Here is a 24687-nt window from a genome sequence, read left to right as displayed (position 1 = left end):
CTACCAGATCCGATATAATTAGCTTGAAACATGTGTGTTGCTAGTGTGATTATTATATGTGATGGCTGGTAAGACAAAAGTATGTCCTACTGACTCTGTCTGAGGGAACTAATTGTCTGACAGGTCGGGGAGCTCTAGGAGAGAGATATATGACGTTGTGATGACGTCAGGCCCTGACATTGGGGTAGCTATCTAGAATAGGTGTGACTAACGACCCTCCCAAACAGCGTGGTGGCCGCTAACCAACGTGGTGGCATTTAACCTGATATGATTGAGGGTGCTCCCTCTATCTCTCAAGTATTCTGTTAGTAACCAAACAGCTTGGTGGCATTTAGCCTGGTATAGAGGGTGCTCCCTCTATCTCTCAAGTATTCTGTTAGTAACCAAACAGCGTGGTGGCATTTAGCCTGGTATAGAGGGTGCTCCCTCTATCTCTCAAGTATTCTGTTAGTAACCAAACAGCTTGGTGGCATTTTACCTGGTATTGAGGGTGCTCCCTCTATCTCTCAAGTATTCTGTTAGTAACCAAACAGCCTGGTGGCATTTAGCCTGGTATAGAGGGTGCTCCCTCTATCTCTCAAGTATTCTGTTAGTAACCAAACAGCCTGGTGGCATTTAGCCTGGTATAGAGGGTGCTCCCGTATCTCTCAAGTATTCTGTTAGTAACCAAACAGCGTGGTGGCATTTTACCTGGTATAGAGGGTGCTCCCTCTATCTCACAAGTATCTCAAGTATTCAGTTAGTAACCAAACAGCGTGGTGGTATTTAACCTGGTATAGAGGGTGCTCCCTCTATCTCACAAGTATTCTGTTAGTAACCAAACAGCTTGGTGGCATTTTACCTGGTATTGAGGGTGCTCCCTCTATCTCTCAAGTATTCTGTTAGTAACCAAACAGCCTGGTGGCATTTAGCCTGGTATAGAGGGTGCTCCCGTATCTCTCAAGTATTCAGTTAGTAACCAAACAGCCTGGTGGCATTTTACCTGGTATAGAGGGTGCTCCCGTATCTCTCAAGTATTCTGTTAGTAACCAAACAGCCTGGTGGTATTTAACCTGGTATAGAGGGTGCTCCCTCTATCTCACAAGTATTCTGTTAGTAACCAAACAGCTTGGTGGCATTTTACCTGGTATAGAGGGTGCTCCCGTATCTCTCAAGTATTCAGTTAGTAACCAAACAGCCTGGTGGCATTTAGCCTGGTATAGAGGGTGCTCCCTCTATCTCTCAAGTATTCTGTTAGTAACCAAACAGCCTGGTGGCATTTAGCCTGGTATAGAGGGTGCTCCCGTATCTCTCAAGTATTCTGTTAGTAACCAAACAGCGTGGTGGCATTTTACCTGGTATAGAGGGTGCTCCCTCTATCTCTCAAGTATTCTGTTAGTAACCAAACAGCGTGGTGGCATTTTACCTGGTATAAAGGGTGCTCCCTCTATCTCTCAAGTATTCTGTTAGTAACCAAACAGCCTGGTGGCATTTAGCCTGGTATAGAGGGTGCTCCCTCTATCTCTCAAGTATTCTGTTAGTAACCAAACAGCGTGGTGGCATTTTACCTGGTATAAAGGGTGCTCCCTCTATTTCTCAAGTATTCTGTTAGTAACCAAACAGCCTGGTGGCATTTAGCCTGGTATAGAGGGTGCTCCCTCTATCTCTCAAGTATTCTGTTAGTAACCAAACAGCGTGGTGGCATTTTACCTGGTATAGAGGGTGCTCCCTCTATCTCACAAGTATCTCAAGTATTCTGTTAGTAACCAAACAGCCTGGTGGCATTTAGCCTGGTATAGAGGGTGCTCCCTCTATCTCTCAAGTATTCTGTTAGTAACCAAACAGCGTGGTGGCATTTAGCCTGGTATAGAGGGTGCTCCCTCTATCTCTCAAGTATCTTAAGTATTCAGTTTGCAAGGTATGTGGTGTGTACTGGAATTTGTATTCGGTTCCTTATAATGCAATGGTCACCATGGTGTACATGATTATCGGACGCTGTAAAGTATAATTGGTTATCAATCATAGCTGTCAGAATTGATCACGATGTTTATTGTACAGAAGGTAAACTATGTTATGTTCGCACAGGTGAGTTTAGTAAGATGCAAGGAGGCCGCCATTCTTCAGTGTTAGTAACACTCCTCACCGCTTTTACTTCGTCTATTATTCGGTATTAGACGTGCTAATCTAGGTCGTTCCAATTATTGTTATAAATTATTCAGTTTCCAGGTGACCGAGGTACCATCATACCAAGATAGGCCCTACCAAGGTACAGCATACTGTATGTGTCACGATATGAATAATGTAACGGAGCTGAGAGCAGGTTATCGTTATCATTTATGCAACAAGAGAAACGCCATCTTAAGACGTGATGAGAGTGAGGACTCCTCGGACTACATTAAAATATTCCTTCTGTAACGTCCTTAATAAATTTAGCAGACTTGTAGTGCTGTGATTAGTTTAAAACTGTATAATATTAATGTTTATTTAAGTTCAGCGTTACAAAATATATAAAATGCCCTACCATAGTGTCAGATTCACTAATCTGCAACTGAGTCCCTCATTTATGACAACTTGAAATTTGATATTCCAATCTTTAGCATGTCATAATTATTAGTAATCCAGGTGAGTGCTTACATTTTTCACGAGAATTGTCAAATTTTCACACTCATCTGTGGAAACTGGAAAGTAAGAGATGCCGGAATTAGAAATAATTGTGAATGTTCTGGAACATGGTAAATTTAGGGGCTATCCAGAAATTTTAACATGAATATTCCAGGACCCTATAATGAATATTCTAGAAGGTCTTGTATCAGGCCAGGTGGGGTCCAGGTGGGAGCTACACTACTCACTATATCTTAAATACATTCCTCTGAAATTTGATTACATTCTATTCAACAAGTACAATGTGAACTCATTGCGCAATATGGCATCCTTGTGTTAGCGAGTTAATACATAGGATTGGTAAGGTTGCCATGTCACTACACGAGATGGAGGTAGTGCGCATCACATGACCGTGGGAACTAATTTGACCATTGTGGGAGGTTTTGGGTGTCAGACATGGCAATGCACCGAGAAAACAGTTACATATATATTTATAATATGTTTCCCAGATAATTGTCAACAAGGGTTTGAAATTCCCATACCATAGAGAACGCTGTAAGGTATGTATAGCTGAGATGCTGAACGAATGTACACTACATGCTTGTGCGGTATGCGAATAATAAGCATAATAAGGTAGACAGTATTGTTGGAATTTCAACCTTGTTGATAGATAACAATATGCAAACCCAGAAACTTTAAGTGTTCGTATATATCTACACCGTAGTATAGATTGCACTGGCACAAATGTTTTGGAGTTCGGCCACACAATGAAAAACACTTTTAGATCATGGAAAAAGATGCATACTCTAAATACTCTTTGGAAATTAATCTTGAAATTAACCTTTTTGGAAATTAATCTTGAAATGTATCTTCTCCCAGAAAGACGTCTTTATCACATTATTTATAAAATGTAACTTTTCCAAGAAAATCGTCTCATTCATATGTTAATAAGAATTTATCAGAGCCTAACATCCCAACTTTAAAACTGCACTCTACTTCTGAAGCTATTTAAATAGAGCGGTAGTAATGTGTGAACTGTGAACTGTGAACTGTGAACGATCCCAGATGGACGTTAACCGCATTGTGGACATGTAAAGGAATCAATACTAATAATCTCAAGATGTGTGTGTGTGTGTGTGTGTGTGTGTGTGTGTGTGTGTGTGTGTGTGTGTGTGTGTGTGTGTGTGTGTGTGTGTGTGTCTGACTGTCTGTCTGTCTGTCTGTCTGTGTGTCTGCCTGTGTGTCTGTCTGTGTGTCTGTCTGTGGGAAATTTCCGAACGGCTTAATCAAGAAAACGGTAAGAGTTACGGGGCTGGTTTTTTCGGTATAGTGCAGAGAAAACTCCAACGAAGCCAAATGATAAAGGTTTTTTAAATCGGTCGGTGATAAGTGGTTGATCATTTTGTGACCCAAATGTGATACTAACGTGTGTGTGTGTGTGTGTGTGTACTCTCCCACTCTCCCACTCTCACTCTCTCTCTCTCTCTCTCTCTCTCTCTCTCTCTCTCTCTCTCTCTCTCTCTCTCTCTGCCCTCATAATAGATTTGCTATAAAATTAGGTAATTTGGCAGGGAACTCAAGAGTAAAGATTGCCTATCAATTATTACTATCAGATACGTGAGGTGCACTCAGAATTAAATTGTGGTCTGTTTGGAATGAGCGAGTTCATACTTTCGCACCTTTTTAACTACGAAAATGTAATGCGTGTTTTCGAATATAATTGGCGGGTTTATACTTTTGCATTTCCACTGCGATAGTGAAGTCCCGGCCGTAGGCACGGGTTACACTAGTGCTTCATAATTACAGGCTTAGCGTCTCTTATCCAAGGAAACTAGTAAAAGTCATTAGTAAAAGTCATTGCTACCGCTCAATAGTCGAACTGGCACTGGAAACCTGCCAGGTATGCAAATAACAATGTTCTCTCATGGACTATGAAAAAGAATCCGCAAAATTGGAAGTTCTTAGCATTGCTGTTCTTTCCACTATCTTACCACAATCCTGCTGCCTTGATATCTTTCAGGGATCAGATCTGATATGTAGATCTGACACAATATTGGAAAAAGTAGCTGGATGTTGAGACTAGGTCTTTCTTATATCCAACATATGTTAATAATAGTGATTAAATAAAATAATTAAATAAAGATACTGAATAAAGTTATTAAATAAAGAAACTAAGTAAAGTAATTAAATGAAGTAATTAAATAAATTAATCAAATAAAGAGTTAGTCCGGTTATGACATGCCCACAGTTATTATTGTGTTATACACAGTGTTGCAGTGTTGCAGGGTATAACATTACCTGTAATACTAGGTGTGGCTGTGAGGTACACTGCTGGCACTGGAGGGACCGGGTGCGTCAATTTGGTGCCTTAATGTGACATTTGAGAAGTATCATGTGGCATGATTACACAAAGTGTTAGGGGCCATCTACTTAGGACGTCCGGCAAATAGGGAGGGGGTGGTTTTGGAATTTCGGACAAATCCGGACAGGGCGAGAGGGGGTGGTTTCTTAGATCCCTGTATATTCGATTCCCAGAGCAGCTTATGAGAGACGAGACACAACTTGCATATTCTCCTTATCTCCTACTGCCTTTAAAACTTATTCGATTGGATGGCTACTTAAGTACTTAAATGTAACTGTGTTTAACTTGTTCGACACAAAATGTATTATTGTCTATTTAAGTAACTACACATTTTATTAACAATGAATTTGAGTTGGTTTTATTTTTACTCTTAAAAGTAGCTGGAAATCCCGACGTCCGGGGGAGGGGGTGGTTTTGAAAATTCGGACACACCCGGACAGGGGGAGCGGGGTGGTCCGAAAATATGCGATTTTGGCGGACGTCCTAAGTAGATGGCCCCTTAGGAGGTAAACTTTAGTGGAGTCAGCACGGTAGTGTTTGGAAATTTGAGAGAACTCATTAGCGATAACAATATTGCGATAAGATAAAATACACAATATTAAAATGAGAAGTGAGCAATTTGTTGTACGGCTAGCTTCCTGTTACCTACATGATTATCATGTCCCAATTTGAAGGTTGTAATCACTGAGAAATCAGAAGTGTAGGTTCTGGAATTTAAGTCTTTCATCTGAGTATAGATCCCAAAAAAAAGTAGCAGTGTAATCAAATATTTCTGTTTACTAATGTACACATTCTACATGCTTACATACTTTATGCAAATCCTTAATGTTATCACTCTTTTAAGAGCCATTTCTAGTCTCATTTTTTAAGTTGTATGATAATATGTTAACTACTACTACGAGTGAGTACTATATGGGTTTTGTATATATTTGGGTATGTCAATTACATGAGCCGCGAGAATAATTACTATGACATTGAGAGTTTTGATTCACTGTAAGTATCAGTTGGCTTCCTAAATATATGGCGCTCAGTACATTGAAGAATTAAGATGAAGCAGCAGGTTGTCAAACACGGCTACTATAATACTCCCAACACTTGCATTGGATAATGAGATTCTGTTGTGGTGGAGCCGTGGAGGCGACACACGGGCTTGTTTATAGACAGACAATAATGGCTTTCAGTGGAGAGGCAGTGCACATTAAGTGCTTGAATTCAAGAAATTACAGTTCGAGTATCTGATTTACCACAATGGTAGAGATAAGTAAGGTTTTACTGTAGTAATGATGTAACATTGATAGGTCGCTGCTGGGTCCACTAATTGAACAAGTAATGGAGGACAGCGATCTGAACATGAACATCCACCCTCTGGAAGTGTACAAAGCCTGGATCAGCCGGACCGAGATGGAAACAGGGGAAGCTTCCAAACTTCCTTACGACGTTACTCCTGAACAGGTGGGAGTTTTATTTAACTAGATTGTGACCTTTTGTTAACTGTGTTATAAAACGGTAAACTTTTGTGAACCGTATTTTGGACTCTTGTCTCTTTTTGTCTTGTCTATTTTTTGCTAGTATAGAGTAGATTTTTAGTGAATAGTGATATCCTTTGCCTTGTCAACAATTAATTGTGCACTCTTTAAAAAGGATTTTGCTGTAATGATATTAGTTTACTTGGACATTTATTAGTTGAAATATTAATTTGCCGGCAAACACGATGTGATCATTAAATTTCGTTGATTTAGTGTTCAATTTTTGCCGCAACCCCTCATTTATTTAATAGCTGACTCCGATGCCTGGTCATTTAATTGTGTACGTCAAGAGATGTCATTAAATTCTATTTCAGGCACTGAAACATAAAGAAGTGACGGACGAGATTGAGAACACCATCAAGAAACTGGTCACCATCATCAAATCCTTCCAGGTAACTGATGAAGATTATAATATATAGATCGATATGTCAAGACGGAGTTATTAATAATTAAGAGTTACGATTATATTAAAGCAAGCTTCTAGTTTCGGGATAGCCTGTAGCAGGCAACGCCCGATACTAATGCTTCTACAAACCTACACAAGTGCAAGTAAGTAGGTAAATATGTCATGCTAGGCATGTGGCACCCATTACGGTAACCATCCATTGAAGTTTTTGCTTTTCGCTGTACTACATTGCACAGCTCCTCAGTTACGATCATGTCATCATGATTTGGTTTATAAATTTTGTACTAGAATTGGCAGGATTCTATAAGGCTTAGATAATCTACAGAGCCTATGTAAACGTTTTATAATAACATACTTTGTTTATTATATTGTGAACTCTCAGTGGCGATAATTACACATCTGTTGTCTAGAGAACCAGACAATCGTGCCATGCTCATCTGTATAATTAAACCAGAAAAGTACTTAGCTGTCTAATTCTGAACGTTCTGCCAATTTATAAAATTTAGAGTATTGACATTGTGCTTTTTCTCATTTATAAAAATCTTCAACCTCAAATTAACTACCAACTTGAGAATATTCTTTCTTACTAGAACAAGAAACCCTTCACCAGAATCTTATCAAGTTATTCAATACTTTTTACAGATAAAACCTACATTCCTACGATAAGAAAATTTACAGTCCGAAACCTTTTACTAATGTTAACCGGCAAAATTTAGTTGGAGTAAAATATTTCGTGTGTTAAAAAATATGCAAAACCGTAGAGTATGTATACAATCAAGTCATGAGTCTATTAAGATCTAAAAGTGATCAAAGCTGTGCTATTTAATATGGGACATGTCAAACTTATCGTTACTTTTAGAAGCCAAAAGTGCACGTCATATTGACATCTGTCAGTAACTTAATGTGTGACATGCTGTATAAGTCCTTATGTTTTTGCAATTAAAACAGCTAATTTACATTTAATTACTAATGGGATGCACTAACTATCAAGGTAACAACTCGTCTCTTGATTCTTAATTAAAGTAAATCTGAGACAACTAAGGAACCGCAAGTCTATTATTATTTATCGTATATTTGTTTGTATATGTTTATTCGCATTTATTTATTTGTATATATTTATTTATAGGGATTAGAATGACTCATGACAGTTCTTTGTTTATCACATGTCAAGTTGATTATGTAATATTCGGTTGGCCAACATTGTCATCTGTTCTGCAATAAGTGACACTTATAAAATATGTGTTGTTATTTATCAAGCCAATATACATTGACTGTTATAATGTTTGCATAATGTATGCAACTAAGACGATCATTACATTTGATGACATGTGTCCGTATATATCCAATTCAAACTGTGCTCATTATTTATAAAGAGGGTAACCAAGCGTATACAAAGAAGCCGTTCCTACCCTCTTTAAGCCTGTGACTTCAAAGTTCAAACTATAAATGGTTGCTAAATAAAGAAATTACTTCTTTCCATATGCTGCTCGTGACTGTAAACAGACTTGACTACTTGTAGGTAATCAGTTTTCTGTTGGATATTTTTGGCAGCTTGCTGTACACACATATAGTTTATATTAGCACAACAATGATGATAAAGTTAGATTTAACTTCTACTTCCTCTTCGAACATGTTCATCATTCTGTAAACTGCCTCCTGTTTTACAGTTTACACTTTCATACGAAAATTTAAATCGGTCTGTGGCTGATATTAAGTAAGCTGTGACTTTATGGAATGCGCGAAAGTAATGATTGTAATACGTGCGGGAAGATGGCGCGCTTTTGAATTTAATTTCTTCAGGTCGATGCGCGCACTTCGTGTACATTCGAAAAAGAGACCCGCGCGTGCAATCATCCCCGCTTACTCCTACGTCAAGTTAACCATATTCGAGATCGACCCTTTAATTTAACAGTCTACATCATAGATTGTGAACACAATACAAAGCTGGTATCGAAAAACACACGCAATTTCGAACGTGCCAACTGCCAATTATCATGGCAGCCTGCTGTACATTCGATCTCACGATGACCTTATAAGCCAACTGCGAACTGTAAAGTGTCAACACACAACACAAGAGTTGGCAGAAAATGAGAATAGTATTCTTTCACCAAGTAGTTCAAATTTTCCAATGTCACGTCGTGCCTTGAGCTTTTCAAAATACATAGCACATCAGATCGTGACAATAAACATTCCCGCCAATTTGCTTCAGTTCAAACATCAAACAACGAAGACGTTCATATTACCTATTTGCTTACAAAAACTATTGATCTTCATGTTATGCTTTTTTTTTCAGGAGAAGATAATCGGAACAGTCGACCAGATGCCGTACGGAATTCGGTACATGGCTATGTGCCTTCGGAAAAATCTCAAAGAAAAGTTCCCAGAATCCTCCGAGGAAGAAATCTTGAAAGCAGTCGGTATGTTCCACCTTAAGCTTATTTAATCGTGCTCTTCTTTTCATATAGACATTCAAATGAGATATGATTAATGATGATACTATCGACATAACATTATTTTGATATATTATCCCAATTTCAGGAAACTTGTTGTACTACAGATACATGAATCCCGTGATTACAGCCCCAGACTCTTTTGAAGTTATTGAATTAGGAGCAGGGTCCAACATGAACAATGTTCAAAGACGGAATCTTGGCTCTATCGCTAAGATATTACAACACGCAGCCAGTTTTAAGATATTCGACAGCGATGCCAGGTATAACTGGTATAATATGTTGATTGGAGTCAACTTTTGTATCTTGTACCTATTCTCGTTTTTGGACAATTTTCTTTTCGGCTGTGTGGTTCCTTGACATTGACATAGCGGGGCAGAATATACTGGATGGACATGTCTACTTATAACCATACCATGATATCTTATTTGTTTCCTGACACGAACCAGTCATATTATTTACAGATACCTGGCTTCCCTGAACTCCTTCATCAAAACAGCCTACATTAAATTCATGGAGTTCTTCGACGCAGCAAGCACGATATCTGATATCGACGAGCACTTCAACATGGATGAATTCAGTGATGTGACGATGTTGAACAAGCCTATGATATTCATTTCTCCGAGTGAGATAAACAGCACCCACCAGCTGTTGCTGGACCATCAGAAACAGGTTAGTGAACAAATATAAGTTAAACTAATTTCAAAATCCACAAATAGTAAATAGGAATGCTCACAATTAACTGCTCATCAGATAATAGCTTAGGTTTAAGAAACTTGTATCGTATTCTCACACACCTATTTATTTATCCAATTGTTCAACTTGGTACTGACATGTGATCCCTGACAGGTGACTGAAGCAGACGATGATCCTATGAACGAAGTGCTAGCCTCGCTCGGTCCTATTCCAGAGGACGAGGCCATGCTGGGAGACAAGAGCACAGAGTTTGGACTGGTTCTCACCAACAAGTGGGAACTCAACATGAGCGATGAAAGCAATATTCAGGCCCTGTTCAGCAAAACCAAGTACCTGATAGTTGACCTGTTGAAGATACAACGAGGAGAGACTTTCACCGCAATCCTTCATACAGATGCCAACAAGCAGCAACAGGTTACATCTTTATTGCTCTCTGCATTCATTTTGTTTTACCATCATTTATTGGAAATGTGTTGCATGAACCATAGCACGTAACTCGTCACGTAATTGATTACGAGATGCGTTGCGCGCCGCTTAGTTAGGACCGAAGACTCCATCTCGCACTGCAGTACGTGTCTTCTAGCTAGCACTTCATACCGTGCTAGTTGATCCCATTTTTGCAACACTGGCCTGCTGCGTGACTGAATTCCTGCAACCACTGATATCAAGTGCAATTCACTGATCACACGAACCCGCGAACAATCATCATCAATCAAAACACAACCTCGCTCCGGTTCACCATCACATTTTTGACATTCTTTGAGAACTTGTTACAAAGACGGACTACAGATCGGCCGAGTGTTTATGAGGCAGTAAAACTAGCGGGCTGCGATGAATTGGGACTTTAAATATATTGGTTCTGTTACATCGCTTCCTCAAATTATTTGTTATGTACATAGTAGTGTTGAAAGTATTAATTAATATAGGTTCGCCGTATAGACGCCCACAGAGAGTTCAATATCATGTGGGAAACGAATTATTGTTATAAACGGCTTCATTTTATTGTACTCAGGAGTTGTACAAAGCGATACACAGCAGACGGTTAGCTGCAGAAAATGAGAAAACGAACGAAGAGGAAAAAAACAGTAAAATGGCTCTATTTGACCCCAATGATAATACCATCAAGAAACTCAAAGAGCATATCCTCAAGTTTGTTTTAACTTATTTTATTCCTGTTCTTACCCCCTGTTCTTTCTTATTTTGTAAAATCATTAAATAGCTCAAAATGCCAACAGTTTTTTGTTGTTCATCCCTTATCTGCTTGCTGCATATCATTAACCCTGTGAATGACATATTTTGTCATATTGGAAAATATGATGTGTTATTTTTCAGGAATTTGACAATTTTAGAACAACACAAACTAGTAACTCCTACTGAAGATTACCAAGAAATACTGACGTCCATCGCAAAGGACATCTGCAACCAGCGGAAATACAGGTAATAACGAAAACTGATATCTACATCTTTGAATTTTACAAAGTCAATCATATTTAGGTATTCAATGAAAATTTCTTTATAGCAATAAATGAACATTTTCGGCCAACTGATTGGCAGTAAACACTAGGTGCCTTCATAGTTCATTTTAATTTTTAATCCAAAACACACTGCCTCCCCACGTAAAACATTTATTATCTCCCCTTAGACAACGAAGAAAACAAGATTTGAAAAAGATTGGAGAAACGGTGGAACGTATGAGCAAAAAGAAAAAATACTACGGTGAAGCCGTAAGTTGTTCAAGAGATTCTGTTGTGGTAACGATATAAACGCCATTTCTACAACGTCCTAACATATAAATTCGTGTGAGCCTGACCAACAATTACCAGGAGTAAATCAGAAACAGTAACTTTTGTTTTTTCAGGTTACCTACTATCAAGAATATGTGAAAGCGTGTGTGAACAACCTGTCGAAGGGTGGCAAGTCCAAGAAGGGAGACAGGCGGAAAACTGCACGATACAGTGCCCACAAGCTTTACGAGAAGGGGGTCCTAGTGGAGATCGAGAAAGTTCCAACTAGTTCCTTCAAAGCAGTTACGATAGAGTTCTCATCAACTGATCAAGTGGGTGTGTTCGAGGTATCCGGTAAACTGAGTGGTTTCAATATCGACAAAATCAACGTGGTCTTCGAAAACTTGCTACAGGTACGTGGTCTTCGAAAACTTGCTACAGGTATCAGAGTTTTCCATCAATTTAAGTTCCATATACTTTATGATATAGATGGAGCTATGACAATTGCAAACTAATCTCTTCCGGCTGTTGTTCATTTTTTAAATCTGTTGGGGCGGAGTTCAAATTGAGTAAAGTTGGGCGCCCGAAACTTGCATACATTTTATGAATCTATTCCTTCTAAATGTGACATTTCTCCTAGCTTCAATACGAAGGAGTGTCCACGTTAAAGTTCGAGGACTCCGGGGTGGTAATCAACGTGAACCTTCTCATATTCCTTCTCAACAAGAAGTTCTACGGAGTGGAGTAACCCGCTACACGAGCAGACGCGAGTCTCTCAAATCTACTTGATTTTTAGTCTAACACAAACTTTAACTCGGTTTTAACATCATGAGAGGCATCAATAGTATGACCCGATCCGAGTTGAGTTTTGATATGTTGAGCTGCATGCAAGAGACGTCGGCTATCAGTCATGGTGCATAGAGTTTGTTGACAAACGTGCGATAATGTGCGAGTTTCATAGCGTCACAGATTAATCAATTTTATTTCTCATTTAACATTCAACGTCTGAACATTTTGATCGACAATGCGGTCACGGAACAACAACTGGTGTTAGAATGAATGATGTTAGTTTCCTTTGATTTAGATCTTAATAATAATTTTGTTATCAGCGAATGGTTGAACGTAAAACTGTAATAGCAATAGTTTAATAGTAATTTAATAAAACTTTCGATGAGATTGAATTACCAATCTGTGAAGGTGATGTTTCTATTTTGTGACATGTTTTGTTTTTTTACTCAGTTAATAAGGGCGAAAAGCCGTACTTTCCTAGCAATTGGTATAAATGTGATTCTGGAGAATGGAATTCTAACTTTCTACCATGAAATATATTGTTTTTCTAACTTATAGTTCAAAAAGTATCTACAATTATGATTGACAGAATCAATCTCAATAAGGGGTCGTTCACATATTACGTAATCAGCCGAGGGGGGGGGGTTCCAAATGCTTCGGTCGGTTGATTACTATATATACGGGGGGGGGGGGGGGGGGGGTTTGGTCGTTGATTACGTAATCACAATTTTCTTTTTTACCTCTAGAATAATAACAATTTGACAATATTTTAATTCAAATTCCACTCAATATCACTCTGTTAGTGATAAAATTTAGGAATTGATCGAATATCTGGCTATAATAGTAAGTATTTTAGGGGCCATCTACTTAGGACGTCCGGCAAATGGGTAGGGGGTGGTTTTGGAATTTCGGACAGAGGGAGGGGGGCGTCCGGAAATTTTGGCAGAATTAACGAAAAAGTCTCATTTATTTCAACTCTTTGACAATGAATTTGAGTTGGTTTTATTTGCACTCTTAAAAGTAGCTGGAAATCCGGACGTCCGGGGGAGGGGGGTTTTGAAAATTCGGACAGGGGGAGGGGGGTGGTCTGAAAATCTGCGATTTTGGCGGACGTCCTAAGTAGATGGCCCCTTAGAAGGTGCTTGGCCGGATATCATAACAATGATTTCGGCTCATCGTAATAGCATGATCAGGGTAGCATGAAAAAGTCCAAGAAGGGAGACAGGCGGAAAACTGCACGATACAGTGCCCACAAGCTTTACGAGAAGGGTGTCCTAGTGGAGATCGAGAAAGTTCCAACTAGTTCCTTCAAAGCAGTTACGATAGAGTTCTCATCAACTGATCAAGTGGGTGTGTTCGAGGTATCCGGTAAACTGAGTGGTTTCAATATCGACAAATTTAACGTGGTCTTCGAAAACTTGCTACAGGTACGTGGTTTTCGAAAACTTGCTACAGGTACCAGAGTTTTCCATCAATTTAAGTTCCATATACTTTATGATATTATAGATGGAGTTATGACAATTGCAGACTAATCTCTTCCGGCTGTTGTTCATTTTTTAAATCTGTTGGGGCGGAGCTCAAATTGAGTAAAATTGGGCGCCCGAAACTTGCATACATTTTATAAATCTATTCCTTCTAAATGTGACATTTCTCCTAGCTTCAATACGAAAGAGTGTCCACGTTAAAGTTCGAGGCCTCCGGGGTGGTATTCAACGTGAAGCTTCTCATATCCTTTCTCAACAAGAAGTTCTACGGAGTCTACCATGAGCCTACGTGAGCAGACGTGAGCAGACGCGAGTCTCTCAAATCTACTTGATTTTTAGTCTAACACAAACTTTAACTCGGTTTTAACATCATGAGAGGCATCAATAGTATGACCCAATCCGAGTTTGAGTTTTGATATGTTGAGCTGCATGCAAGAGACGTCGCCTATCAGTCATGGTGCATAGAGTTTGTTGACAAACGTGCGATAATGTGCGAGTTTCATAGCGTCACAGATTAATCAATTTTATTTCTCATTTAACATTCAACGTCTGAACATTTTGATCGACAATGCGGTCACGGAACAACAACTGGTGTTAGAATGAATGATGTTAGTTTCCTTTGATTTAGATCTTAATAATAATTCAATCTAATAGCAATAGTTTAATAGTAATTTAATAGAACTTTCAATGAGATTGAATTACCAATCTGTGAAGGCGATGTTTCTATTTTGTGACATGTTTTGTTTTTTTACTCAGTTAATAAGGGCGAAAAGCCGTACTTTCCTAGCAATTGGTATAAATGTGATTCTGGAGAATGGAATTCTAACTTTCTACCATGAAATATACTGTTTTTCTAACTTATAGTTCAAAAAGTATCTAAATTTATGATTGACAGAATCAATCTCAACAAAGGGTCGTTCACATATTACGTAATCCGCCGAGGGGGGGGGGGGTTCCAAATGCTTACGGTTGATTACGGGGGGGGGGGGGGGGGGGGTTTGGTCGTTGATTACGTAATCACAATTTTCTTTTTTCCTCTAGAATAATAACAATTTGACAATATTTTAATTCAAATTCCACTCAATATCACTCTGTTTGTGATAAAATTAAGGAATTGATCGAATATCTGGCTATAATAGTAAGTATTTTAGGGGCCATCTACTTAGGACGTCCGGCAAATGGGTAGGGGGTGGTTTTGGAATTTCGGACAGAGGGAGGGGGCGTCCGGAAATTTTGGCAGAATTAACGAAAAAGTCTCATTTATTTCAACTCTTTGACAATGAATTTGAATTGGTTTTATTTGTACTCTTAAAAGTAGCTGGAAATCCGGACGTCCGGGGGAGGGGGTGGTTTTGAAAATTCGGACAGGGGGAGGGGGGTGGTCTGAAAATCTGCGATTTTGGCGGACGTCCTAAGTAGATGGCCCCTTAGGAGGTGCTTGGCCGGATATCATAACAATGATTTCGGCTCATCATAATAGCATGATCAGGGTAGCATGAAAAAGTCCAAGAAGGGAGACAGGCGGAAAACTGCACGATACAGTGCCCACAAGCTTTACGAGAAGGGTGTCCTAGTGGAGATCGAGGAAGTTCCAACTAGTTCCTTCAAAGCAGTTACGATAGAGTTCTCATCAACTGATCAAGTGGGTGTGTTCGAGGTATCCGGTAAACTGAGTGGTTTCAATATCGACAAATTTAACGTGGTATTATGATTCATAATAGCATGATCAGGGTAGTAGTTAGTGTAATAAGCGCCAAGCGCGAGCACAGAATTTTTTTTCTCCGATTGTACAAAATTATATATCAATGTTTTAGTCAAGATGTAAATAATTTTTATCCACCGTGTAGCAATGTTAGCTCAGCGTTCATCAAGATTGCGATTTTTACGCCGCGCACTCGTCATACGCATGAAAAAAATCGAATCGACGATAGAAATCGAGCGCTATGCGCACATTATTCGCTTCTTCACTGTTAATTTCTGGTTGATTTCATAAACGTTTTGTTTGAAACGCTTGAAACCAAGAGTTGTCCACTATTTTATTGCAATTATCTACTTGAAGTTTCTTTTTATGTTATCAAACTGTTTAAAGTGGAATATTTTCTGTGCTTGATTATACACTGTAATTACATGATAGGGCCTTGCTAATGTAAATTGGCAATTACAAATCACTTAAGTTTTCAAATCTATCGCTCAGCTTATGACCTATCTTAAAGTTCAGCTGCTTGGTTAAATTAAAGCTGGGCACAAATATCATTTTTGCAAAGAATTCGTTCAAAAGCAAGTAAAGTAAGTAAGTACAGCACATAGCATGTTCTAGCAGTATTGCTATTCACTTGATCTTTGATTTTACTCTGTGTTTCGGAGTTTTTGTTAAGTAGCAGGGTCCCCTGTGTTTTACTGACCAAACTAAGCCGCAAGTCTATGACTGCCTACCTCATTTTAATTTAATTAAAGAAGTATAGAACTGTATGACATATGTCTCTCTACTTTATCCGTTTACGTCTGACCGGTTGCCATTTTTCACTCTATGGTTATATACTTCTTTGTACATAATTCTGACAACAAATATAAAAGTGCCAAGTGGGTATCTATGTAATTTTCGTATCATTTTAAATTTAATGGTTACCTTCATATACCCAAAGTTTAATGTTATATCTCACTGTACCATATTCATTAACTTATAGCTTATGACATATTATATGTTTTGATTTTATGTCCAGCCTATACTCGAAAGGTATTCTTCTAACAGTTTTTGACTGACTTGAATGTCCTGCACAGCAGTTTGAAGCTTCTTTAAATTATTTTTATTCTTATTGTATTGCTGTGTAAATTTAATTATAATTCTAATTTATTTATAATTCTCACTTTAATTAATTTTCACTTCGTTACTTTTCATAATGAATGTTTTTGGCACATCAGAATGAGCAAATGAATCGGGAGAACTGCTTCCTTTGACTCTGTCAAGTAAGTACATTATTTCCAATGTATTTGTTGTTTTGATAATCTTTCTTCGCTCTTATGAGTGGGACAATCATTATTTTAATGATATTGTTGACGAAGTGAGAATCTCCACTCAGTGTTTTTAAAACAATGAGTTGAGATTCTCAACTCAGTGTTGATATAACTCGGTTTCTGTTTGGAGTAAGGAACTAATTTTGGGCATCAGGCTGTTGAGTTTTTATCAAATTAACTCGGCTTCTGATTGGAGTATAAAAGAGCTAAATTTGGGCATTAAATGATCATATTTAGTAGAGCGTAATTAACTCCTCAGACTTCAGGTTAATGAGTTACTACTGTCATATGACCACACCCTTTTGAGCTCTCGCGAGTAACAATAACAGCACTTACAATCAAAATAACTCAGTTTCTGATTAGAGTAAGGAGTAAGGAGCTAAACTTGGGCATTGAAGTGTTCTAAATTATCACATTGAGTGGGTAGAGTGTTATTTAAAAATCCTCAGACATCAGGTTATTGAGTTATAATACCCCAAAAACTTCTTACGCTCTTGCGAGTAGCAATTGACACATTTCATACTAAATGTTCATCTTGGACATGAAATTGTTCAAAATCATCACATTAAGTGGGGTAGAGCATGGTTTTAAAGTCAACATGCTTTAGATTGTTGAGTTATTAGTCCATATCTTATTTTACGGATCATCACATTGAGTGTCGTAGAACATGGTAAAATCTTCAGACTTTTTGCTGTTGTATTTAAGACAATATATGAAATGAAATGAGCTATTTATATCCCGCTCATATGATTAACCAACAACACAAGGAAGGTGGTTAACCATGTCAGAGCGGCTGACTGTGAGTGATGTGAGCAAATGTGTAAAAGTGAACAAAACTATAACTCATCATACCGTAAGGCAAATAATGTTTTAGTAAATAATATTAATGTATTATAAATCAAAATCTTATGATATTGTTATTATCTTAACAGTTACTGCTGTAACTTACAATTTTAAATTTGTATTCCTTGCATTCCTTGTATTCCTTGTATTCCTTGTATTCCTTGTATTCATTGTATTCCTTGTATTCCTTGTATTCCTTGTATTCCTTGTATTCCTTGTATTCCTTGTATTCCTTGTATTCCTTGTATTCCTTGTATTCCTTGTATTCCAGTACGTAATAAAGGGTGTTTAAGCTGGTATTTCAATATTTGCTCAATATTTGCTCAATTTTCACAGATATCATCAAGAGTTTTGTGACAAAGTAAACTTATTTGTGCGACTGTATGATATTATCGTAATTCCCAGTACTTCCAGATCATCAAGTAATCCTACTGCACTACTCAGAATTCCTTGTCAGGGTGCCCTAAACATTCCTCATATATTTTCTTAAATGCAACAGCATAAAGTCTGAAGATTTTAAAACCAAAATTGAGCAAATATTGAAATACCAGCTTAAACACCCTATATTACGTACTGGAATACAAGGAATACAAGGAATACGAGGAATGTAAATTTAAAATCTTAATTTGCAACAGTAACTGTTAAGATAATAACAATATCATAAGGTTTTGATTTATAATATTAATATAATTTACTAAAAAGAAAAAGAAAGATTTTGAAAATAAATATTTAGTTTACAGTCCTCCTGTTAATGCTTAATCAATTAACACTAATACAACCACGCACCAGTCACATAAATTATTATGTGGTGGTTATACGTTTACAGTGTCATAATTGAAACATCTTATTACATGGTAAAAATAGGTTAATTTTGTCACAAAAAATATTATAACTCTGTTTGCTCCTTGCTGGAAGATAACCAGTTTGTCGAAATTTGTATGATGAAAAAGTTATATTGAATTCTAATAGAGGTATGGTGATCTTCAAAATAGGGCATGCATTGTTAATGTCGCCACATAATTTGTTGTGAAAGTTTGATAATTTTTCGTTCACATCCATATCCTTATTATTGTTGGAATTGATTAATACAAGAAATATAGTAGCCCATACCAGTTTTCTGCATTAAATTTATATTGTTGAGGCACAAAATGGTAATTCTGTCACTTTTTTGTGACTTTAAGGTAGCATTGTTAAACTTGAGGTTTGATGTGCTGGACAGTGGACAATAATCTACCACTTATTTCTAAAAGAATATTGAAATCTAATAGAGGTATAGTTCTTCAAAATAAGGACAAGAAAGGTTGACTTCCTTACATCATTTTTTGACAATGTTAATATCAACTGTCCTCTCTTGGATAACTCTGACCAAACGTAAAATGAAGGCAATCGGTTTAAATCTCATATGAAATATTTTCAGGTACTGATTCTATATAACGAGGTCTGATCGTCATTTTCTTACAGCGTTCGATGTCTCTGTGAAGGTAAAATGGTGACATCCTCTGGATCAGGCAGAGGTCGAGTGTTATCGGGATTAATACAGATTGATGATCCCGCTCGTCGGAGAAGATAAAGGCCTTGCTCAGCAATGGGTAGGGTTTGCAGTTTAGATAGCCATGTGGCACGCTGCAACTAAATTATTCGAGATTCTTCTCGAATAATTTTCAAGACTTGATGTCAATTTATTATTGGAGAAAATGGAGATTTACGAAGGTCAATAGATGCCAGGGTCGGATTGAGCTGACAAAGCTCAAGATGAAAAGGTAATTTAATACTCAGATCATAATGTTTTGTTGCATTTACCTAGAAGTTAATTGTTTTGGAAATATGCTGTGTAATAAAGGTTAGTAAGTTCTAAAAACATTGAATTAAAGTGGACGCCAACCTTCAGAGAAATTTAAATTTATTACCTTCCCAACCTCACTTTAACTCTGTATGTTAATGTATTCTTGTGTAAAATTGTATTGATCCCGTTTGATGCGACAAGGAAAAATGCTCTTATCAGGAAATGAATTTACTCAACGTTTCAATGTAGCAAGATCGTATTCATGATCTCAAACTATTTGTTATATGGTAGTGTTGAAAGTATTAAAATAGTATGTTAACAAGCATTTCGTTCTTGGAAAGAATTGGCTTATATATCATAAACTAACGATGATTATTTCAATTCAATCAGGATAAGAAGATTAAGAAGCACAAGTTCAACTTCAACTTCAACTTCAACTTCAACCTCAACTTGTTAGAACTGGAGAAAGAAGTACCACACCGTACTCAAAACCCAAACGAGATATCATTGATCTTATTGACGAGGAAGAAACAATGAAAGAACTGCAAGACTGCAAGAGCTCTTAGACAGCTCTCCCACAAAAAGTACAGCCAGCACAGACAGTTTTGCATATGCTGAAGTTGTTCACAAGGAATTTTTTGGCTCATTGCTCTAAACCGAAACGATAACCATACATATCAATATCTTCAAAATCAGTATCTAGGACGTGTAAGGTTAGGTTTTATATTTATTCGCATTTTGAGATGTAACGGCCATTTCCACACTTAATAAATCTGTCGGAAATCCGAATTTATCTTACTGCAATCACGTATATATATCAGTTATCTGCGCTTATCGGCAACGAGCCGTTATATTATATTAATGCTTTTCAAACAAAGTTAAAACGAATTCTTCATGTAGTAGGTACATCCTGGGTTTGGACAGGATATGCCCATTTAAAATATTTCCATCACGTTACATTACATAATTCTCAATAAATATAATAAATTTGTAGTGTTGTAATTAGTTCAAAGTTTTAATCGGTCTCGCCGCTTTATTCTGTATTTGCCTAACTCATTTAAGAGTGAGCACACGACAGTATAAAAAAAGCAGACGACATGGCGTCAATTTGGGGAGGACCAACTCCATTTCAACGGATCATACATCTTACATGATTATACATATTAAACATCGTTTTTGATTTATTAGATTTGGTCCATTACATAAGCGATTAAACGGATAATAATTGTACGTCATGTTGCCAGTTATGATAATCCAGGATAACTGCACTTGATAAAGGGAATAAAGGTCACTTTTCCTTAACATTTAAAAAGCTTGCACATACTGAGGTAATTTATGTAGTTAAAGTGGATACCTCCCGAACTACCGTAATTTAATATACTCAACGGATTAAAAATCTTAAATACGTCCTTCGAGGTCACATTTCACAGGACAAAAAATGCCTACCCATTTTATTTTAATATTAATAAGTTATTTGAATATTAATAAGTCCGGCATCAACTTGAATTATTCTTAATATCATAACTCGCAAGGTCTTGTGAAAGGATTAGGGAACGTATTTTAACTTAAACTTTATTGCTGATATCTAACTGAGAAGGAAATCTGCTGTATTTTTGTTATAAATTTATTCGAATCATAGTACATATTATGAGTAATGGTTTTAAAAATATTTCTTATCTGATGATGTAATAAAATTGTTTACGAGAAACAAATGTTACATAAACGCTAACCAGTTTTGAGGGGTACAAATGAAGAGGACTTAAAGGCTGTACATTTTTCACCGTTGATTAAAACTTACATCTATGGAATGATTAAAAAGCAGCCGCAACCTTGCTATTCAGCAAGTCTTGTTGTATGAAACAAATATTATATTGACTGCTAGTAAAATAGACATTTTAACTTCAAAATTTTAAACTGTATAAGCATCTCTCGATTCGATTCGATTAAGGGTCTGATTTTATAGCTTCATATTCGATTTGAGCTTCATATATGACTGTTAATGACTGTACATATGTTTTAATTGAAATTAAGTTCAATCAAATGCAATCAAATGCGCCGTTTATTTTTGAAATCACAAAAATAGCAGAGAAATGCCCTCTTCCATTAGACATGTAACTTAAACTTCAGTTTGACCTCTGTACTGCTGTTACTGCTAGGAAGGCATTCTTTTTATTTTACGTACAAGCTATAAACAATAGCTTATTTTACGGATGTAGTATATCTAAGATTTTATCCAGTATGTATATATACAATAATTATACATGCTGGATGAAATCTTAAACTTAAACTTATGGCTCTGAACTTGTACTCACCGGCCTCACTATAGTTTAGCATGGTTTAAGTAGATAATAAAGTTAGTAGCTAAAAAATAAGCATGAAACCTGCAGCTTAAAGTCTGATAATAAAATTCTGGTGCAAATAGTATTGGATCCCATAAGAGTTGCGAAAATAACAAGAGAGCTTTTCGAATATGTTGCAAGGAAATCTGACCGAAAGGACCGTGGCCGTACTGCAAAAAGAAAAGGTTCGCCATTTTGTTGTTTGCTGAGAATAAGAACCATATGCTTTTAGCAAGAATTAGCGCTGGCGCGCGCGCCAAAAATTATTATGTGTATGTAAAAAGTCAATGCGTTAACACTTTGATCTGAACGTGAACTCTTCGTAGCGCGGATCACTGGAATTTTTATTTTGAAATAACTCGCATACCAATGCAGGAATTCATAATATGAAGGTGTAGGACTCATAACACATTGATGAGATAAATATTGGTATCAAAATTTGACCAAAAAACTCATCGGATGATGGTAAGAAAACGTTTTTACACATTGACAATCAAAACCCAAAAAAAATAATATCAGTGTCAAATTAAGCGAGTGAAAATTGCTACACGGTGAATTTCGATGCTTCCGTATCCCCCGCACACTTTAAAAAGCATATAAACGATATTTGGACAAAAAAATTCTGTGCTCGCGCTTGGCGCTTATTACACTGACTATAGCATGAAACAGAGAAAAGTGATTTCTAGGGAAAAAATTCAAGGGTGGGGGAGGTCAGGCCATGATTACGTAATATTACTGTCAGGAGGGGGGGGGGGGTTGGCTATTGATCACGGTTGATCACGGAGCACGGAGGGGGGGGGGGGTAAAAATTGCTAAAATATTGATTACGTAATATGTGAACGACCCCTATAGTCTATACTAATAGCGCAGGACTGTAATAGGATCGTCTTCAGTCTATGGTGACATTTTTTGGCATCTGCATCCCCAGATTAAGTGATATATTGCTGGATACTTTGTATTTTGCTCATAGTTTGTACAGTAAATATTCGATCATTTTAATTTTGAAACGATCCAATGAAATTTGGCATATTTGTCTCTCACACATAAGTTTGAAATGACGTGTTCGCTTCATAATACGGCTCGTTAGTTCCCCTGGCCCTTTATGCCACTAACTTGAATATCAGTCAACCATAACTTCCTGATCGGGAATCAGTGTTGTTCATAAAGAAACGTGGGAAGTGAGACATCAATGGTGAATGGGTTCACTCTGATTTTTGTGAACTTGTTTTCGAGATGGACCAACAAACTAAGACCCGGTGCATTTTTGGTCCAATTTTGCCAAATCACACCAAAACCGAGATTACGCGTGCTCTACCAGTACCACTACCTGTACTTGTACTTGTAGCTTGGTCATACGCACCAAAGTTTACAGCTTTAATTGGTCCATAGATTGGTCAGATATGAATATTTTTGAATAAGAATAACTTTATATGAAAGGTAAGGGTGGGGTGGCTTAACGAATCTCAACATAGGTAGGTAGGAAGCCTAAACTATATTGTACATATTCTCTGTGAGACGTGAGTTATAGTTGAAATGTGGATACTAAGACAAAATTAAGAATAAGACCACAAAAAATGAACAAAATTTCATGTACAATGTAAGTGTATCTCGGTTTGCAGTTATAATCGCGAAAGTGATCTCATTGAAATTGAAATATTACTTAAAATCCATCATGCATCAGTAGTCAGTACTGCTGTCGTGAATGCAAGCGCGGGAGGGAGCTCTGGTTAGATTTAGAAGAAATTCAACCTCCCTCCCCTCTTCCTTCTGCTTCTTCTTCTGCAGCTGATCACTATGAACTCTGAACTCTCGTCTCTTTCGCCCAGAAAACCTTATACCGCCTGCCGAGCTTGCTAGAGGTGCAGACTGCAGATCATTTTTCAACAGCACGTTTGTCCTTACCTGGGGACTCCAGGCTATTATGTTCATAAACATAATAGAGATTTGGCGGAATGACAGGCTGAGCGCCGCCCAGTAATAAATTGTCGGATACTTATGATATTGATAATGATATTATTGTTATAAATTATAGGAAATTGGTTATAAATTATAGGAAAAAGCTCCGCATACATTTAATTTTGACCTGTTTCAGGGTGATCACTGCGCTAGTTGAAGCCTAGATTAAAGATTGTTTACATTGGATTAAGTCTAAATTGTAAGCCAGTGGTGACAATTAAAATACATCTATCCTTTCAGTTTCATCAAAACATTTTTTAGCAATCTGATAGTTCAATATTCTACACAATACAACTATAAAGAATCAACAAACAAGATAAGATTGTACAAAAGAATTGGTTATGTTGATGCATGCACATTACACATGACATATTATGTTAATTTAACATAAACAAAGAACATTTAACAGTATTAGATAAGTCGTAAAAAATAATGCTATCGTTTGGTGAGTTTGATAATAACATTTTATCCAGCGATTGATTTACAAGAGGGCAAACGAAAATGTATACAGAAATTTCAAGGAATTAGCGAATAGAGTGGGATTAGACATAAAATATAAATGTGTCATTAGACATGACGTGAAGGAAGGGACAAAGGACAAAAGAACTATCTACGAAAAAGTCTGCATACATTCAATTTAGACCTGTTTCAGGATGAGCACTGCGCTAGTTGAAGCCTAGATTAAAGATTGTTTACATTGGATTAAGTCTAAATTTTAAGCCAGTGGTAACAATTAA

At 37.2% G+C, this 24687-nt stretch overlaps 2 protein-coding genes across 5 annotated transcripts in view; both read left to right on the top strand.

Moving 5' to 3' along the window:
* LOC134815095 (ras GTPase-activating-like protein IQGAP2) overlaps positions 1 to 13068 on the top strand; it is a 41139-nt gene extending 28071 nt beyond the window's left edge. For 2 of the 4 annotated variants that reach the window (XM_063823573.1, XM_063823572.1), the window contains 11 exons: positions 6241 to 6394; positions 6783 to 6860; positions 9168 to 9291; positions 9413 to 9587; positions 9789 to 9996; positions 10174 to 10434; positions 11033 to 11169; positions 11353 to 11457; positions 11663 to 11744; positions 11879 to 12157; positions 12385 to 13068. In XM_063823573.1, the coding sequence (XP_063679643.1) occupies positions 6241 to 6394; positions 6783 to 6860; positions 9168 to 9291; positions 9413 to 9587; positions 9789 to 9996; positions 10174 to 10434; positions 11033 to 11169; positions 11353 to 11457; positions 11663 to 11744; positions 11879 to 12157; positions 12385 to 12492 (1711 nt within the window). In that variant the 3' untranslated portion in view covers positions 12493 to 13068. Of the gene's footprint in view, positions 1 to 6240; positions 6395 to 6782; positions 6861 to 9167; positions 9292 to 9412; positions 9588 to 9788; positions 9997 to 10173; positions 10435 to 11032; positions 11170 to 11352; positions 11458 to 11662; positions 11745 to 11878; positions 12186 to 12384 lie in introns of all 4 variants that reach the window. The other 2 variants (XM_063823571.1, XM_063823570.1) reach the window with 1 other exon arrangement.
* A 653-nt stretch (positions 13069 to 13721) lies between these two features.
* LOC134815094 (ras GTPase-activating-like protein IQGAP2) lies at positions 13722 to 14605 on the top strand. The gene is made up of 2 exons (XM_063823569.1): positions 13722 to 13960; positions 14191 to 14605. Exons 1-2 carry the CDS (start codon positions 13733 to 13735, stop codon positions 14308 to 14310), a joined length of 348 nt encoding a protein of 115 aa, XP_063679639.1. The 5' UTR covers positions 13722 to 13732; the 3' UTR covers positions 14311 to 14605.
* Positions 14606 to 24687: the final 10082 nt, after the last annotated feature.

The sequence above is a fragment of the Bolinopsis microptera genome, chromosome 5, assembly GCF_026151205.1.
Source record: "Bolinopsis microptera isolate Bmic1 chromosome 5, MBARI_Bmic_1.0, whole genome shotgun sequence".
NCBI lineage: Eukaryota > Metazoa > Ctenophora > Tentaculata > Lobata > Bolinopsidae > Bolinopsis > Bolinopsis microptera.
Note: the sequence above shows the minus strand (reverse complement) of the source record. Positions and strands in the feature narration are given on the sequence as shown.

Excerpts from the sequence above, each read along its gene's own strand:
- LOC134815094 (XM_063823569.1), top strand. The coding sequence starts at position 13,733 with ATGAAAAAGTCCAAGAAGGGAGACAGGCGGAAAACTGCACGATACAGT. Across the intron at positions 13,961-14,190 it reads TCTTCGAAAACTTGCTACAG|CTTCAATACGAAAGAGTGTC; the intron begins GTACGTGGTTTT and ends CATTTCTCCTAG.